This window comes from Schistosoma haematobium, chromosome 1 (assembly GCF_000699445.3).
Source record: "Schistosoma haematobium chromosome 1, whole genome shotgun sequence".
NCBI classification, from domain to species: Eukaryota; Metazoa; Platyhelminthes; class Trematoda; order Strigeidida; family Schistosomatidae; genus Schistosoma; species Schistosoma haematobium.
In genome coordinates this window covers 82,314,993-82,333,288 of record NC_067196.1, presented here as the reverse complement: position 1 = coordinate 82,333,288, position 18,296 = coordinate 82,314,993, and the positions used below count along the sequence as shown (strand labels likewise).

General features: G+C 32.0%; 1 protein-coding gene across 2 annotated transcripts; it reads right to left on the bottom strand.

Moving 5' to 3' along the window:
* Positions 1 to 3,423: 3,423 nt before the first annotated feature.
* MS3_00002271 (uncharacterized protein) lies at positions 3,424 to 18,086 on the bottom strand. 2 transcript variants are annotated; one of them, XM_012936724.3, is made up of 5 exons: positions 17,732 to 18,086; positions 13,110 to 13,298; positions 9,118 to 9,385; positions 7,202 to 7,542; positions 3,424 to 4,854 (listed from the first exon to the last, which is right to left on the bottom strand). In XM_012936724.3, the coding sequence occupies exons 2-5, from the start codon at positions 13,281 to 13,283 to the stop codon at positions 4,483 to 4,485; spliced, it is 1,155 nt and encodes a 384-aa protein (XP_012792178.1). In that variant the 5' UTR covers positions 13,284 to 13,298; positions 17,732 to 18,086; the 3' UTR covers positions 3,424 to 4,482. The 2 variants fall into 2 exon arrangements, with proteins under 2 accessions (XP_012792178.1, XP_051075313.1); XM_051209842.1 differs by lacking the exon at positions 17,732 to 18,086 and adding an exon at positions 13,743 to 16,706 and having other exon boundaries at positions 9,118 to 13,067.
* Positions 18,087 to 18,296: the final 210 nt, after the last annotated feature.

Below are 18,296 nucleotides of genomic sequence, written 5' to 3'. Positions count from 1 at the left end.
ATTCGACATCCACTCCAACAACCAAAGCAATAATTAGAATAGGTACATGGAATGTCAGGACCATGTGAGAGACTCCCTAGACGTCCAGCTTCGAGATCAACAGACCGGACTCCGCAAGGAATGGTCATCCACGGACCGAATCGGGACACTACGGACCATCATTGAACAATCAATTGAGTGATATTCGTCACTATACATCGACATCCTTGACTATGTGAAGGCATTTGACAGTACGGATAGGAGAACCTTTTGGAACCATCTTCGACACTATGCTGTTAGTGGCTGAGAAAATCATCAACATCATCCGGAATTTATACGTTTGATTACATTGCAATGTTGTGCATGGAAAACAGCTGTCAGATGTATTTCAAGTGAAGACCGGTGTCTGACAAGGCTGATAACTCTCCCCCTTTCTCTTTCTTCTGGCAGTCGGCTAACACATCTCAGACGAAGCACGGAATACTGTGGACAGTTAAGATGCAACTAGACGAATTAGATTTCGCAGATAACCTAGTTCTTTTATTCCATACACACCAACAAATGCAGGTGAAGACAGCCAGTGATGTAACAGCCACTGCTGTAGTAAACCTCAACATTCGCAATAGAACAGTTGAATCCGAAAATATAACAGAAAGAGTACCAACCCAATCACACCTGATGGGCAAGCTCTGGAAGATGTGGAACGTTTTAATTACTTGAACTTCATCATCGATGAACAATGGATTTTTATGCAGATTTGAAGGCACAGATTTGCATAGCAAGGATAGCATTCCTACAACTCAAGAATATAGGCAACTCAAAACATCGGCCACCAAGCCAACATCAGAGTCAGAATGTTAAATTCACGTCAAAACAATTCTACAGTACCGACCTGAAGCTTGGAGAACTACTATAACCGTCATCAATGAAGTACAGGTTTTTATAACCAATTATATACTCAAGATACTCAATATTCGTTGACCGTCCGTAAAAGCCTATTGTGGAAAGGATAAAACCAACTTGTAGATAAGGAGGGAATTAGGAAAATACAGTAGAGGTGAGTAAAAAGCACGTTTCAAAAACCATAAAGCTTCATCACGAGATTAAACATAAATTCAGATCCTCAAGGCATAAGTAATTGGAGGCAGACTTGAAGAGAATAAAAATGAATTACAAACAGTTGGAAAGGAAATTAGAGGACAGATTTGGTTTTAGAATGCTGGTAAACTGCTTATGATCCTCCACAAGAAGTAACTAAAATGTTATTCCATGTATCACATTTTGCTATTATCTTCAGCTTCTTTTTTGATGATTTAGTCACTTAACCTGCTTTCTTTTATCAAATCATTCACTTATTTACTTTGATACATAGTAAATCTATTCATGTTCACTTCTTTATGTTGATTAAATTCAATTGTCAACTGTTTTTTTTCTCCATTGATACAACTAAAATAAAATTTAACTAAATACATTGAGATAAAACAGTATTTCGCTACATATTGCCTGTTCATACTTAAGTATAAAAACAAAACAAAATAATAGTAACTAAGTAACATTTATATTTAACTGAATTTATCAATCAATTTTATTTCTCTATTTATCAACATTTATGTTGTGAAAAAAATGTTATGTCCAAACAGGACATACAGCCAACATGGAGCAATCTTTTGCAATAGTTTATCGTGTCAACAGCAGTCCACCTAATTCCGTCAGACTGCAAATCCTACAGACGGCTGAAGCAATTGCTATTCGGATCAAAAAGCCAGAGCTTTGTATCCAAAAGAAGTATGTTCAGCCACTCCTTTTAGCCTGGTCAACTAGCTAATAATCAATCTTATAATGTGGTGACATAATCTGATTAATGTTCATTTTATGTCCCAAACTTATTGTTATTGCTGTTATTATTATTATTATTATTATTATTATTATTACCATTATTGTCTTTACACTTGATAACCCTTTTTGAGGAATTTATTCAATATCCACCCCTGAATTTACTATATTTGACCTAATTATTTTACATATTACGCAATTTCCGATTTGTAATCACAATATTCTCTCTCTCTCTTACCCCATGTTGACCATATTTATTCTGATCATTATTTATCTCACAATTTCATTTCACTTATAAACTGATTCAAGTGAACACTTTATATTAGTCAGCCCCAACATTAACGATTTTATTTATATAACAAACAATTCCTGATTCACACATGACAATTTCCAAATGATGAATTTTGCCTTAAATTTGACCAATTTTATAGATTATTAATTTGGATTTATAATTGTAGAACCTGATGAGAAATTCATTGAAAAGAATATTCTTCGTTCATATGAATTGTGTTTTTAATATAACGGGAATTTTTCATCAACAAAATAAGGAATAAGAATCTTTTCTTTATCAAAAACTTCCTTCTAATGGTTTCGTTGAATAGAAACATCCATTTTTATGTTCTAAATATGGCCATTTATTTTCTACTTGTTCAATGATATCTGGTAAATATAGTCGTTAAGATAAATCACTGAAACAACTCCCATTATATTAGAACACAATTCATATGAACGAAGAATATTCTTTTTAATGAATTTCTCATCAGGTTCTACAATTATAAATCCAAATTAATAATCCATAAAATTGGCCAGATTTAAGGCAGAGTACATCATTTGGAATTTGTAATGTGTGAATTGAGAATTGTTGTTTGTTATATGGAATCAATTCAGTTCGTTAATGTTGGGGCTGTTTAATATAAAGTGTTAACTTGAATCAGTTTATAAGCTAAATGAAATTGTGAGACAAATAATGGTTAGAATAAATATGGTCAACATGGGGTGTGAGAGAGAGAGAGAGAATAATGAAGTAAATGTCAGAAAGTACGCAATGCGTAGAATAATATGAATTACGTCAGATGGAGTAGATAAGGCTGAATGCTGAATAAATTTCTCAAAAGGGTTGTCAAGTGTATTATTATTAATAATAATAATGATAAAGATAATAATAAGTTTGGGGCATAAAAATTATCACTACTCACATTACGTCACCATATTATATTATATCATATTATATTATGTCAGTCCCAACATTAACTATTTGATTTGATTTCATATGATAAACAACAATCCTTGATTCACATATTACCATTTCCAAATGATGTATTCTGCCTTAAATCTGGCCAATGTTATAGATTATTAATTTGGATTTATAATTGTAGAACTTGATGACAAATTATTGAAAAGAATATTCTTCGTTGATAACATTGAGATAAAATAGTATTTCGCTACATATTGCCTGTCCATACTTAAGTACAAATAATAATAATAAATCAAACATAACAAATCAAATATCATCTACGAAACAAATTGCGCCAACTGCGAAAAACACTACATCGAACAAAGCGGACGCCCTCTTCACCTTCGCCTACATGAACATCAATTAGCAGTCAAACGCCATGATATTTCCTCGCTTATATCAATATACGTGGACAACTACGGACACTCATTTGACTGGAAAAATGTGGGAATCTTGAATAAAGGAAATTCCAAATTACCAGAGAATTTTTAGAAACCTGGCACTCAAGTCAATCAGCAACCAACAAACATATTGAAATCGATCCAATTTATCAATCAATCAGGAAAATGATGCACAAACATAGGAACAAAAATCAAACCAATGGAAGACACAACCAAAACAAAGAAGTAAAGAATGTCAAATTTAAAGTTAACAAGGACCAATCAACATCGAGGTGTACAGGACAAGCTGTGAAACACATATGGAGAAATTCGAACGCTTCACTTCTATCTGAAGTTTGTGTTGATGATGTCGTTCAGAAGAACGATAAAAGCTCCACGACCAAACCATCCGTCAAAATAATAATATTAATAATAATAACAATAATAATAGTAACTAAGTAACATTTATATTTAACTGAATACATCGATTATTTTTATTTCTCTATTTATAAACATTTATGTTGTAAAAAAATGTTATAGAAACTGCTTGGTTTGAAGCTATCACGAGTTCACTTAATCTGCGAACGAGAACAAAGACTCAATGACCAAAGACCAGTAAGTCAGCTATTTGATGTGTCTCAGCCCCACTACTAAAGGGAGAAGTCCAAGCTTGAAATGGTAAAGTACATTCTGCAAACAGCCAGAAACGAGCGATCACACAGCGATCCACAAACACAATTCAAACGTATATATGTATATGTATATATATATATATATATATATATATATATATATATATATATATATCAATTATACGTATATAATCGATATTACCATGGAAGCATTTCTAATCATTTAATCGATGATTTAGTCAATCGACTGCCATAGAAATATTTAACATTTAATCGATAAGAATAGTTTAGCTAATTAACAATTATACGGTAATATATACGTATAATATTGGTCCACAAATGGATCCCAAAAATTACCACTGATTATTGTTATCAAGGCATAACAGAAACAAAATAAAGAATAAGAATCAGTTTTTTTTATTTTTTAAAAACTTCCTTCTAATGGTTTCGTTGAATAGAAACATCCATTTTTATGTTCTAAATATGGCCATTTATTTTCTACTTGTTCAATGATATCTGGTAAATATAATCGTTGTGATAAATTTACATTTGAATGAAAGTTTTGAATGGAATTCTTTTGATAATTAAATTGTTCTTTCATAGATAAAGGATCATTTTCGAAATTAAATGAATAAGTTTGTATTTGACTTTTCATAGGTTTATCAAATGTTGTCATACCAGCTGCAGGTAAATGATGAGATAAATGACGATGTTTTATTGAACTACCATAATCATATTGATATCTTGAATTTATAGTAGAATATGATTCTTGAATTTCATATGGTGGTTTTAATATCTTATGGAAATAGAGAAAATATATAATGAAAGTAACATAATAAATAGATAGAAAATAATCAGTATATAGTTGTAGAGATTGTTAAATTTCATTGAAACCATATACCAATTATATTTAGACAACCAATGAAGACATATATATTCTGTTTTCCTGTTACTTTCCATTTGATGTAATGATTATGAAGGTTCGTATGAATAGACTTAGAGCCAAAACAATGTTTGTATTCAGTGGTTGTGCTGAGTTAACATTCATGGATCTATTTGATTATGTCGGCTTGCGATAGATAATTGATCTTATAATTCTATTTGAATTCTTTTGACTAAGTAGTCTAAAGATGGTAGACCCCTACATTAATTTTTACTTCCAAAAGTAAATTTGATGTAGACTGAGAAACTATTCAGCAGTTTAGAAAAGTTTCGTAGGATAGTCTTTCTCATATCTCTACTAAATGTTTGGTCTGAAGACTCTGATAAAAACATGTGATTCCATATGGGGCATACTACTGTGGTTACCAGGTGAAGTCTTTAACAGAGTGTCGCTTAACCAGATGAAAGATGCAACAGACACCCAACTTCGTGATCAACAGACTAAATTCCGTAAGGATTGGTTGTACACAGGCAAAATGGCGACACTACGGATCATCGTTCAACAATCAGTTGAGTGGAACTCGTCACTATACATCAACTTCATTGATTATGAAAAGGCATTTGACAGTGTAGATAGGAGAAAATTATGGAAACTTCTTCGACACTACGGAGTTCCTGAGAAGATTGTCAACATTATCCGGAACTCATACGATGGACTATAGTGCGGAGTAGTGCATGGAGGACAGATGATTGATGCGTTACAAGTAAGGACCGGAGTCAGACAAGACCGCCTACTCTCCCCCTTCCTCTTTCTTCTGGTGGTCGATTGGATTATGAAGACCTCGACATCTGAGGGAAAACACGGAATACAATGGACAGCTCAGAACCAATTAGACGACTTGGACTTCGCAGATTAACAAATGCAGATAAAGACAGCCAGTGTATCAGCAGTCTCTGCATCAGTAGGCCTCAGCATACACAAAGGGAAAACCAAGGTCCTCAAATACAACACGGAGAACAGTAATCCAATCACTCTTGATGGCGAAACTCTGGAAGATGCAGAATCCTTCACACACCTGGGAAGCATCATCGATGAACAAGGAGGCTCAGATACAGACGTTAAGGCGAGGATTGGCAAAGTAAGGGCCGCGTTCCTACAAGCGAAGGACATATGGAACTCAAAACAACTGTCTGTTAACCAATATCAAAGTCACAATCTTCAATACGAACGTCAACATAGTCAGTTCTACTGTACCGAGCTGAAACTTGGAGGACTACTACAACCACCATCATGAAGGTACAAGTATTTATAAATAGTTTTCTACGCAAGATACCCAACATCCACTGACCGGATACCATCAGCAACAGCCTTTTGTGGGAGAGAACAAACCAGCTTCCAGCTGAAGAGGAAATTAGGAAAAGACGATGGAAATGGATAGGACATACATTACGCAAATCGTAAAATTGCATCACGAGGCAAGCCCTAACTTGTAATTTTGAATGGAAGCGGAAAAGAGGAAGGCTAAAGAATGCATTACGTCGGGAAATAGAAGCAGATATGGAAAGGATGAATAAGAACTGGAAGGAGCTGGAAAGGATTGCCCAAGACAGGTTAGTTGGAGAGTGCTGGGCGGCCTATACTCCTCCACGAGGAGTAACAGGAGTAAGTAAGTAATATGGGACATGAATAGAATAACGACAATCAGAAACACAGAAGATCCCATGGCCACTCTTTTTGAATGTATAAATCCCTCATTATAATTTTGACTGTACTAAATATATTTTGTTTGTTCGCTATGTACTTTTTAAGCTTGTGTTAACTTAGTCAGTTTACTTATTCTTATTATTTAAGGAAGTGACTTACGCTAGGTCACAAAACGTCAGAAATGTAGCATTTTACTCATTAATATTCCACAAATATACTATTCCCATTACTAATTATATGAATGTTTAAAATGTGACTGATATAGTAGGTAAAATTGATACTTTAACAGTAAGACGATAGCCATGAGATATATAAAATTGTATTGGGTCTTCGTTATTTCTGTAAGCAGTTCAATACTGAATAGCTCCAAGACGTTCCATTCACTTCTCGATGGTATTGACTCCTAAAAATATTTAGACGTGGTATTTTTAGAGACGGGCATATTGACCAGTTTTATGACTAAATATCTCATTAAAGAAAGTGATGTCATATTTTCAGAAAACGATTATTCATTATTGCCCTTATATTTAGCTTTTCAATACAACATATTCCTCACTTTAGATAATTTGATCACAGGCGCAATTTTCCTACACATAACTGGTTCTTTGCTAGTCAATGCATGTCTTTGAAAATCCTCTCTGTAAGTTGTACTTTTAAATAAGTTTGGATTGGTACCAGGCATTGATATGACATTTTCGCCAACATTTATCATATTTGATTCATCTCTGGGCTTTGAAGGGATCATTTCAATAGGAAGACAAAGTTTATGATGCTTTAATTGATTATAATCTATTATTATTGGTCGCCATATATATTCATCAGTATAAACAGATTTATCAGTAAATTTCTCTGAAGTTTTTAATGGTATATGAACAGGTTTTACCGGTTGTACATGAACTGTAATGTAAATAAAAAATGTATTCATTCAATAAGTTACTATATATAAATTAACTTTCTATGAAACCGAATAAAAGGATGTTAATACTGATTTGAGAATACTTTAATACTTTCCTCCAAAATTTGATCTAGAATCACGTAGATTAATGATTTTATTCCTCGATCTCAGGGCCTTTCCTTGAAATTAAATTTCAAGCGATCTAATAAATAAACTGATAAAGACTTTGGAGCACTGAATAAACAATTCTTATCACATAACGAACATTTATAACAATTTAACACTAGCAAATTTATTATACTCAATAAAATGTCTACTATAAACTGAAATAATCAAATAAAATCTTAGAGCAGCTGACGTACATTTGAGTTTGTTCACATTTGATTTGATTAAGCCCTGAATAAGGAGACTCTGTTTTAATTTCCAAGTTCTATTTTCATCCTATTCGAATATATAAATACCTTGATTTATTATTCAGTGTTGTCAATGAATGATACTCTGTATATTTTAGATAGTCAGTCTATTATTCAACTGACTGTAGACCGATTAAAATGAAAGTTCCAAAAAGATGTAATTCGGAGATGGTGGAGAAGATTTACAGCTCAGGTGGATGATTTTGATGGAGGTTTGTTCTCTGAGCTGGATGGTTTGGTCGTGAAGCTTTCATCGTTCTTCTGAACGACATTGAACATTTCACTTCTATCTGACGTTTGTGCTGATAATGTCGTTCAGAAGAACGATGAAAGCTCCACGACTAAACCATCAAGCTCAGAGAACAAAACTCCATCAAAAAGATGTAATTCAACAACTACCTTGTTCTTATTCCTGTTTCCATTTAAGTTGACTAATAACAAAAAGTTTTAGCTCTGGTCAAATGAACTGTTTATTATAGTTGTAGAAAACTTGACTAAATCTTCCAGTTTTATTCATTTTATTTCTTTGTAAATACCATAATTGAAAGCCATAAATCAACCAGTAACATCTGAGTATCGAACAACCAATAATATGATCAGTGATAGAATTCTTCACTTTTTGAAGCCATTTCAACCACAACCTTGAAATTATTGTTCTAATAACAGACTATTTCCATCTCTTTCTATTAAAAAAAAATTCTTGCAAACTGTTTCTTTTATTGTAACTTAGATTTTTGGTTCTGTTTTAATTTAACAAAACCGATTTAAAATTATTCTTAACTGATTAACACTTAAAATGTACATCGTTCTAATTTACTACTTTGAAACAGTATGCATAGAATCAATATCAATTAGAGCAAGCATAAATTTCATAAGCCCTTCATGAATGTGTCAATAGATTTAGCTTTACTCAACAAGTTAAAAGAAAAACCGAAAGTATGGAAGAGTCCAAATCATTTGTTGGTAAACCATCAAAATACGTAGAGTACTGAATAAATGTCTTGTTATTATGTATCACTCATTTATAGTGATTATTTGTAACAAAAACTAAACTAATTCCCTGGAATTACTTATAAAAGTTCTTAATACTCATCAAAAAATTTTCTCAAGTGGGTAGTATTATGGAAATAAAAATAATGTTGATAATATTTACTATCTGCTTACCAGCTTCCTTTGGCGGGAATTGTTCACGATATAATGAATTTTTTGTAAATGATTCTTTATTTCTTATTATCTGATCTGTCCGTCGCCATCCTTTGTGTTTCGAATCATAATCATCAATAAGCCAATCTCTTGGTTGCTGATCTAATAAACTAGTCAACGAATAACTATGATTCTGAAATTTATTTGGATTGACTTGTGTATGTACACACGAGATAGATTTTGCTTTCTCACCTAAATCCCAATTAATTGTACTTTTGTATGCTGAAACCTTATTTGTATTGTTAACAGATAATAATACATGTTAAGTTAAGAGTGGTATATCAAAAATGACAGAATATGAGCATCTGCCTGTATACAATGATCAACAATCACGATTCACCATGGACCTATATCACTGATTTGTAATTGAATGGTGACCAGTCTCATATCTGTCTAGTTCCTATAGTAACGACGAAATTTCATCGATTAAATGGCCATTAGTTTAGGTGACTTGATCCCCCAAATACTGTGGGGATACATTGGGTGGTCACTACTCAATGACCAATCAGTTGTAAATATCTTAGTTTTACGATTATGGCCTGAGTAGCTCAATGTTAACGTTTAAAAATGTTAGGCTATCTGATTTGGGTTTGAATCACACAAGAAGCATCAACATTTTCTTAATTGTAGTTAAGCCTCTCTGACGAGTGCTAACTAGTACGAAACCTAGATCCATGATTTCCTGATGATTCCACTCAGCCACTTAAAACTATCGAATCTTAATCTATAACTGCTAACTAGAAAAATATATCCATGCTAATAAACATCTTTCATGCAAATATTTAGCTTTCATATTTCAACTATTGACATTTTTTAGATTCTATTTTTACAAATAACTTACAATTAATTAAACAACTGGTAATACGTGAATCACAGGCTCAATTCCACTCCTTATTTTTTATTGACTTTTATCTCCCTGTAAGATTGACTATTTTGTCTTAAACATAATCCATAGTCACTTTATCAATGAATGAACATTATTCTTATAAATACCAGTTAGCCTGTTACTGAGTTTATCCCCTAATAAACAGTTGGTTGAAATTCAAGGTTTAACTTTTGATATCACTAAATTTTACATTTCAAAAGTTTGATAGTGACAGCTATTGGATAACTTGCTGTCACTTTATGTTAAAACTGTCCCCAGCAAGTTTAACTAATTTGAATAACATCAACAGTATATCACTGGGTCACATGACACATGCATTTTGGTAGACCTGATTGACATATTTTGGTAATTACTGCTTTGTTGTTCCGTGCTCTGTGTTTTGGTTTTAATTTCTCTAGTTGTAGATAATTATCATTAATTCAATCTGGTACACGAAATGACCTTAATTACTCCGTTAATAAATCAACAGGCTGTCCATTTAAGAAATATCAAAAACTCCCGGCTGATGCATTGGATCACTGCAATACATGTACTACTTAAACAACTACTGAACTAGTATACTTAAAACTTTCTTTTATCACATGTTTGTTCTGTACATCTAATGTTACTATTTATATCGAATTGATCATGCCTGTAAACTGGCGTGAATTCTGTAATTATTAAGTATTACCTTACTAAAAATAGTGATACATTGTATCTTATTATTGTTAGTCTACATTAAATTGTTCTTTTTATCACTTAAAAATTGCAAAACTATGAAAATAAAGGATTTTCTAGCAAATGATATAGAACTCTGTCTACTCTATAGTGTCGGTTACTATGTTAATCCCATCTAACTTATTCTAAATTCTAAATAGGCCAATTTATCCATTTTTCTTGAGTCACGTTTTGACCTTGTTAATTTGGTAGCTGTCCTCCAGTACCTGGCAGCTAACGTTCTCGCGTTGACTGGCAATACCGCTCTTAACTCAAGAAGAATAGATAAAATGGCCTGTCTAGAAGCTTGAATAAGTTATGTGGCCTCAACATAGTAACTGACACTACAACTCTTAACTTATCACGTACAACCTTGCTAACCATTATCCAAACTATTCATACTATGAGGGAATGATTTCAATTAACCAAATACATGAACAAATTATCAGATGTTAAATTCTATAATTGCTAAGCCATAAATCTATAAAAGCATCAGAAATGACAAATCGATAATAATAATAATAATAATAATAATAATAATGGTAAGATACACCTTGAACAATGATTTTCGCCCTTATTCTTAATCAGTTCATTATTCTTATGATTTATTATATCCTACAATTTTATTTTATGTTGCCTCCTGTGAATTCAAATGACAATTGTATTATTATTACCAAATGCAATATGAGGAAAATTAAATCATATGGTGGATGTGTCGCTCAATTTCGTGGATTAGTTGAAGTTAGACATTAACACCGTTGGATGCCCACTAGGTGGTCTAGTGGCTAAGTGCTCGTGCGCGAAACCAGTAGGTTCTGGGTTCGAATCTCGCAGGGGGCGAGGTCGTGGATGCGCACTGCTGAGGTTTCCCACAATAGGACGAAACGACCGTCCAGTGATTCCAGGTTTTCCATGGTGGTCTAGCTTCAATTGACTCATGATATTAAGCATTGAAATTAAATCATATGTGTTTAAGATTTTTGGGCGAGACTAAAATTTATGAACGAGCCAATCAGATATAAAATTTTGGCGTAAAATTCATCCATACGTTTGGCTAAATAAAGTTTTGGCATTATAGTTGGTATCAGTTCATGATGAAAACTCTAAATCTAATTTTTAACCCAAACCATCAACTGTAAATGAGGATTCTAACGACTTTATAAACCTCATTTAGTCCTAATAAGTAGGTGTCCATTCTCAAGGTCACTTCAGCGTCGCTCAAAAGTCATCCATAAATTATAGTCTTACCGATTGTTCATTGACATCCATTTTTTAGTTAATAAGTTCAGTCTAGGAAATAATTATCATTTGATTATATTGTATTAATTTGCTATCAATCAAGAAATCTGTTTGCAGAATAGTGATAAAAATGTGAAAATTAATCTTTCAAGTTTTAACGGTTTTCCTGAGAATCTAAATTATCTACAATGTTTCCCGAAGATATATAGTTTATAGTGAATGGAGAACTAAACAATACCCTTAGTGCTAAATCTATGGATTTTGAGGAATGTTTGCTTATTGATAGTACAATGAATATGAGGAGGGATTATGTGTATACTCTAGTAATTTCAATGGCTGAGATCATGAGTTAATCGAAGCTAGACCACCATGGAAAACCTAGAAGAACGGGACGGCCGTTCTGTCCCATTGTAGGACTCCTTAGCAGTGCGCGTCCATGATCCCGCCTCGCGAGATTCGAACCCAGGACCTATCAGTCTCGCGTGCGAGCGCTTACAATTATATTTAGCTTACAGTTCTTCCTATTTTTTCTTTTAGTTTCAATAAAAGTGTATTATTTTAATAAACATATATGTGGTTTTCTCAGTCCTTAGAAGTTGTTTCCCTCAATCATTTATATTCTTTGGATTGTCAGTTCTCTTTCCTGGATAATAATCTCACGATCATCTTATAACATTTCAGATAATCATCTGACAATATTATACAACATATTACTAAAATTACAAATAAACAGTGATATTAGATTTGATCATTTCTGTGATTAAAATTAAGGTTTCTAACAAAACAGTTACTGATTGCTCATATAAGTGTCAAACTAAAGACGACTTTGTAAAATACAAAAAGCTGATATTTTATTATTTCTTTATGTACACAAGGTTGAATTGAAATGTGAGAATACAAAACTGAGACTGAGTTCACTAAATACGGCTTTAACACTACTTCCATGCATCATGTACGATTGCAATTTATAATTATGTGAATTTACATATAATCTATGACATTTTCTAATAACTAGATTTAAGAATCCAGTTAATGATGGAAATTAAGTCTACAATTCGAAATATTCCTTCATTTATGCTCAGCTCATGGGCTATATATATATAAAAGATATTATTATACTGTTTTGTCTTACTTTTGGCTTGAAACTGCGTGCACGAATTCCTTCAGGTTCAGTTTTGCGTGAAGTTCTTGGATCCCATGAATAATCAGATCTAGTTGAACTTTGTAAATCAAAATAATTAGGATCTTTTATCCATAAAGGTTGACTTATCAAATGTCGTGAACTATCAATATATGCTGATGGCATTATTGACCTATTAATCTAATAATAAAAATAATTTATAATTCATACAAGATGTTTAAGGGAAAAATCCGTTTAATACATTAGAAGATTTATTAACGTAATGAATGTTAGGTTCTAAATAAATTTTGTTTAATATGAAGTCTTCTAAACTTTTTTTCACTAAATCACCTTATTTGATGATTCCAAGCACTGTAGTCAATTTCTAGTCATGTGTTGGATCTTGATCAATTGATGAGATAAAATTAAAATGCTAGATCAGTAGGTAATATCTAATGTTCAACATAACTCCGCCTGGAGTCCCTCCGGGGGCTACTGCCGGTCCCAAGCCCGGATAAAGGAGGAGGGCTGGGCATGGGGTTAGTGATCCCATCCCGTAGAAAACTAACTCAATAAAAAAAAACGCTAACCCGAAAAAAATTGTTCAACATACAAATCAATATGAAATTGATTTTCTTAAACTACCTTATGTTTATTTGATTTAGATTTATTTCTCAATCACCCATTCACTTTTTTTTCTATGTCGGATAATATCCAAGTCATATAAATATCCAATCAACATTTATGAATTTATGCATAAATAAATCATAGTGCATTCATTATATATTCGATCTCAGCTTAAAATATTGATCTGACGATTGTAAAGTGTTCAACAATGAAAAATATATATATATAAATATATTGATTAAAGTGTTTAACCAACTATCTTTGCCTTGGCTATTCAATATCAAAAGTTAATAAATTGAAAGACATCTCATAAATTGAAGCTATGGATGTCTTTATATAAGAACTTTCGTCTAAATTTGAACGGATAGTTTCATAATATTTGAGCTCCGAGTTAATGTGAGATATTAAAGAGGAAGAATATGTATTTGTAAAATCTCAGCGAAAGAATTTGAAATAAATCCAACGGATAATTTTGTTGTCTGATTATATTTTCCTTGAAAATGCTTGGACCAGATTGCCAGGCAAAATGTTGGATTCACTTCAAATTCTTTTGCTGAAGTTTTACAAATACATTCTTCTTCTTCTTTAATGTCTATGGATGTCTTTTTATTAACTCAATATTAATATACAATGATGTAGTTTTGAATATTATAATAGGAAATATCAATCTTAGTTTTCGATATTATTTACCATGTTTACAAATGGTACTGTAACAAATAATTTTAGAGGAACAAACAATCAATTCAAATTCTTATGTATAAATCTTTATGGATAGAAAAATGTCTATTTATCATGAACATATCTTTTCTGGTTAAATACAAACATGTTATCAGACTGAATCATTTCGTGATTGAATTTCCTTAATAACTTCGATGGTACTGTAGTGACCTACTTTTATGAAGAGAACGCGATTGGTTTAATGGAAACAATTGTTATTATTATTATAACCAATTGTACCAGTGATTGTTTCACTGTACTTGTTCGTTTGACTGTACTAAAGACATACTTCCTTTCGTTGATTGTGGCCTTGCACGAATTCGGTTACGCTCAGTAACCACATTTGTACTACTTTGGCACGATCTCGGTATTCTTTCGATGCCACAAGATCGCCAACAAATACATCTCGTCTACAGCCATTAACTGCCTTCTGATATTTGGCTTACGGGTTGGATTATCGGTTGACTGTAGTGGTGATCATAGTCAACCGCAACTCGACGCCACGCTACAGTACGTAGACAGTTTCAATAAATTGTGTGACAATCTGTTTTAATATTTTTATTGAGTACTAACAAGCTTTATAAACTGTTTTTTTACAAAACTATTAGAAACTTAGATAATAAGATCTGATCATGTTAATAAAATTGAGATAATTAGACGCTTGTACTGTCTCCACATCTAATAATATCATTACTTATTTTTTATAGTTGAATTTTATCTTTGATATATTTGTACTATTTCTGTGGTTTAAATGATGCAATTATCTTAGTTAGACTACCATCGATGACCAAAAAGCACTGGATAGCTAATTTTTCGTAGTATAGGATTTCTTAGAAGTGTATCATCACGATCTCATCAATGTATATCTAAAATCAGGACCCTCAGGCTCGCATACGAGTGCTTAACCTCTAGACTTCTAATTCAGTGACCGATAATGTATGTATCTAACTTCAATCAATTCACAATATTGTATTGTTCAATGCTTCCTGGTTTTTAGTGGTGGCATAATTAAAATCAGTTCATGATTTAAGCTGTGGAAATTCTACTATCTCCACAAACCACTCTATACTGATATCAACATAAAACATTTATCCGTTCACTAATCACCTTATATACTTAATTAAATTAATAGAATATTTATTTTTGTCAGTTATTCTAAAGTTAATACGGACATATCTCAATAATTATCAGAAGGGGTTTTGTGGAGATTTTAGAAATTTCACTGGTTGAAATCATGCGTCAATTGAAGCTAGACCACCATAGAAAACCTGGAATCACTGGACGGCCGTTTCGTCCTATTGTGGGACTCTTCAGCAGTGAGCATCCACGACCTCGCCCCCTGCGAGATTCGAACCCAGAACCTACTGGTTTCGCGCACGAGTATTTAACCACTAGACCACTGAGCCGGTATCCACCAATAGGTCCTGGGTTTTATTACGTAACAGTTGAAATTCATATGAATAATTTCCTCTAAACAATAATTAACACACCTTAGCTATTTAATACTGTTAAGATATGTATATTTTCACTAAATTCAACTATATAAACTCATATAATCAGTAGATCTCATCATTTCACATATGATTATGCTTAAATCAAATAGTCAATAACTCAGTTAATCTTCTGAAAGAATTACAATGTTTTCTTTGTTTCCTGGAAATAACCAAACGTATGTTTACATTTTTCATAGTTTGTAAATCACACAGAGAAAAAAACTTTTATTTGTTATTGTCAAGATAGTGAAAACTTGAAATATGAAGTTAATTTTCATTGAATCAATTATCAGTCATTCTTGAGATAATGAAAAATTTGGTGCTAATCTAATCACTATTGGTGATTTTTCGTTCTGTAACTTATATTGTCAATTGCTAAGCTTTCTTAGCCTTTCTGAGATTAGTGTTACTCACAAGCCGATTAAGTAAATAAATATGTAACACTTACGTTAAACAGAAGAACAAATCATCGAACAATGGATGTACAATATATATTCTTCTAAGTGTAAGAAACATTATATTAAACGAAAAAAAATACTCAATCCCGAATATATATTAACAGTTAAGCGACACTTAATATCACCATCTATATCAGTAGACGTAGGCAACTATAGATAGGAATTCAAATTCAAGAATGTGAAAATTCTGGATTGAAAAAAGTCGAAGCATTTTAGAGAATTTCTAGAAGTGTTCTACTTAGATCATTTTCTACTGTGTAAGTATATTGAAACCGATTCATTTTACCTATCCATATAAGCTTAGTCAATTTATCATATGATCAGATGTCAACCTAATAAAATATTCAATCAGAAAATAAAATTATATAAAGATATAAATGTATAATGGAAGCAATCTCATGTAATCAGAGCAAAGATATATTAGTCACGAAAGAATCATTTTGAAGTCAAATAGATGAGCTTACCAGTAATTATAATGAAAACCTATTTAAATCATCCAGATTATATAATCCAACATTATAGAAAAAATAAACTACGCAAACTACTTACTTTAATAATAAAATCAATAATCCTGAAATGATCATCATTCTTTACGCTCACTTGATTCTCTTAAATTATGTGAACTCTTCAAATTCTATTAAGTTATTACGTAATCTATCTTACCAATTTTTTAATTCCATGAATAGTTGACGTTAGACACTAACACCCTTGGATGCCGGCTCAGTGGCCAAGTAGGTTAAGCGTTCATGTGCGAGACTGAAGGCTCTGGGTTCGAGTGCCGAGAGCGGGATCGTGGATGCACACTGCTGAGACATCCCACAATAGGACAAAACGGCCGTTCAGTGCTTCCAGGTTTTCAACAGTGGTCTAACATCAATTGGTTCATGATCTCAATAAAAAAATTCTTTATTACCACTAAAATTATCACACAATTTATCTTATCTGTCTCTGAACTCCATTATTACACCACCCATACTTAATGTTTCCTTGATTCTAACACCTAGTAACCTTGGACCTGTTCTTGCATATATATAGTTATCATTGATAACATTTGTCATTCCAATCCCTTACTTTCACTTATGTCAATTGTGCCATACTATTTCTTATATCAATATAAAGTTCTAATACATATTTGGTTGTAAGCAGCTGACGAGAAACCACAAACTATCATAAATTCACATTATTCTGCATCAATATTGGTTCTGGCTTTATTTAATTTCATAAAGGGAACTAATTGCATGTAATATTATTTTATAATCAATTGTTTATTACTAGTAAATATTATACAATAGAAATACAAATGAATAACGAATTTCAGATTGTCATTATTTAAACTTACATTTATATTCCAAAGAAAACCCCCGTAAAATATTTATGATGTCGTTTTATTCATAAAAACTATCTGAATATACTACTGAATTAATTGTTTCACAAAATCGTGATAAATTCTTTGAGATTAATCAAATGCAAACAAAATCTTCGTCTCCTTTTTTTTATTTTTTCCTCCTTATTATTTCTTTTTAGCACTAAGCAACAATAATTTAAGGTATAATGTATTGATTAAATCACTTACTTAGTTTGAATCGAATATAATAGTTAAGATAAGTGTGCAAAGTAAAACAACAACAACAAATATAATCAAAAATCAATAACTGTTATGTATTCTAATTGGTGTATAATGAATTATAGTGTTTTTATTTTACTTTTAGTCAATGTAATATTAAGTCCTTAATAATGAATAATAATCCAATCAAAACAAATTGAACAATTTAATTTATTCATTGAAGTTATGTAAAATATTATTTCAAAGGTTGAATAAATTGATAGTCATCTCTTTTACTTCATTATTATTATTACTAAAAAATACTTAATTACTTACATCTGTTACTCCCAATGGAGCATAG

Excerpts from the sequence above, each read along its gene's own strand:
- MS3_00002271 (XM_012936724.3), bottom strand. The coding sequence starts at position 13,283 with ATGCCATCAGCATATATTGATAGTTCACGACATTTGATAAGTCAACCT. Across the intron at positions 9,386-13,109 it reads CACGCAGTTTCAAGCCAAAA|GTTTCAGCATACAAAAGTAC; the intron begins GTAAGACAAAAC and ends AATACAAATAAG. Across the intron at positions 7,543-9,117 it reads ATTCCCGCCAAAGGAAGCTG|TTCATGTACAACCGGTAAAA; the intron begins GTAAGCAGATAG and ends TTTACATTACAG.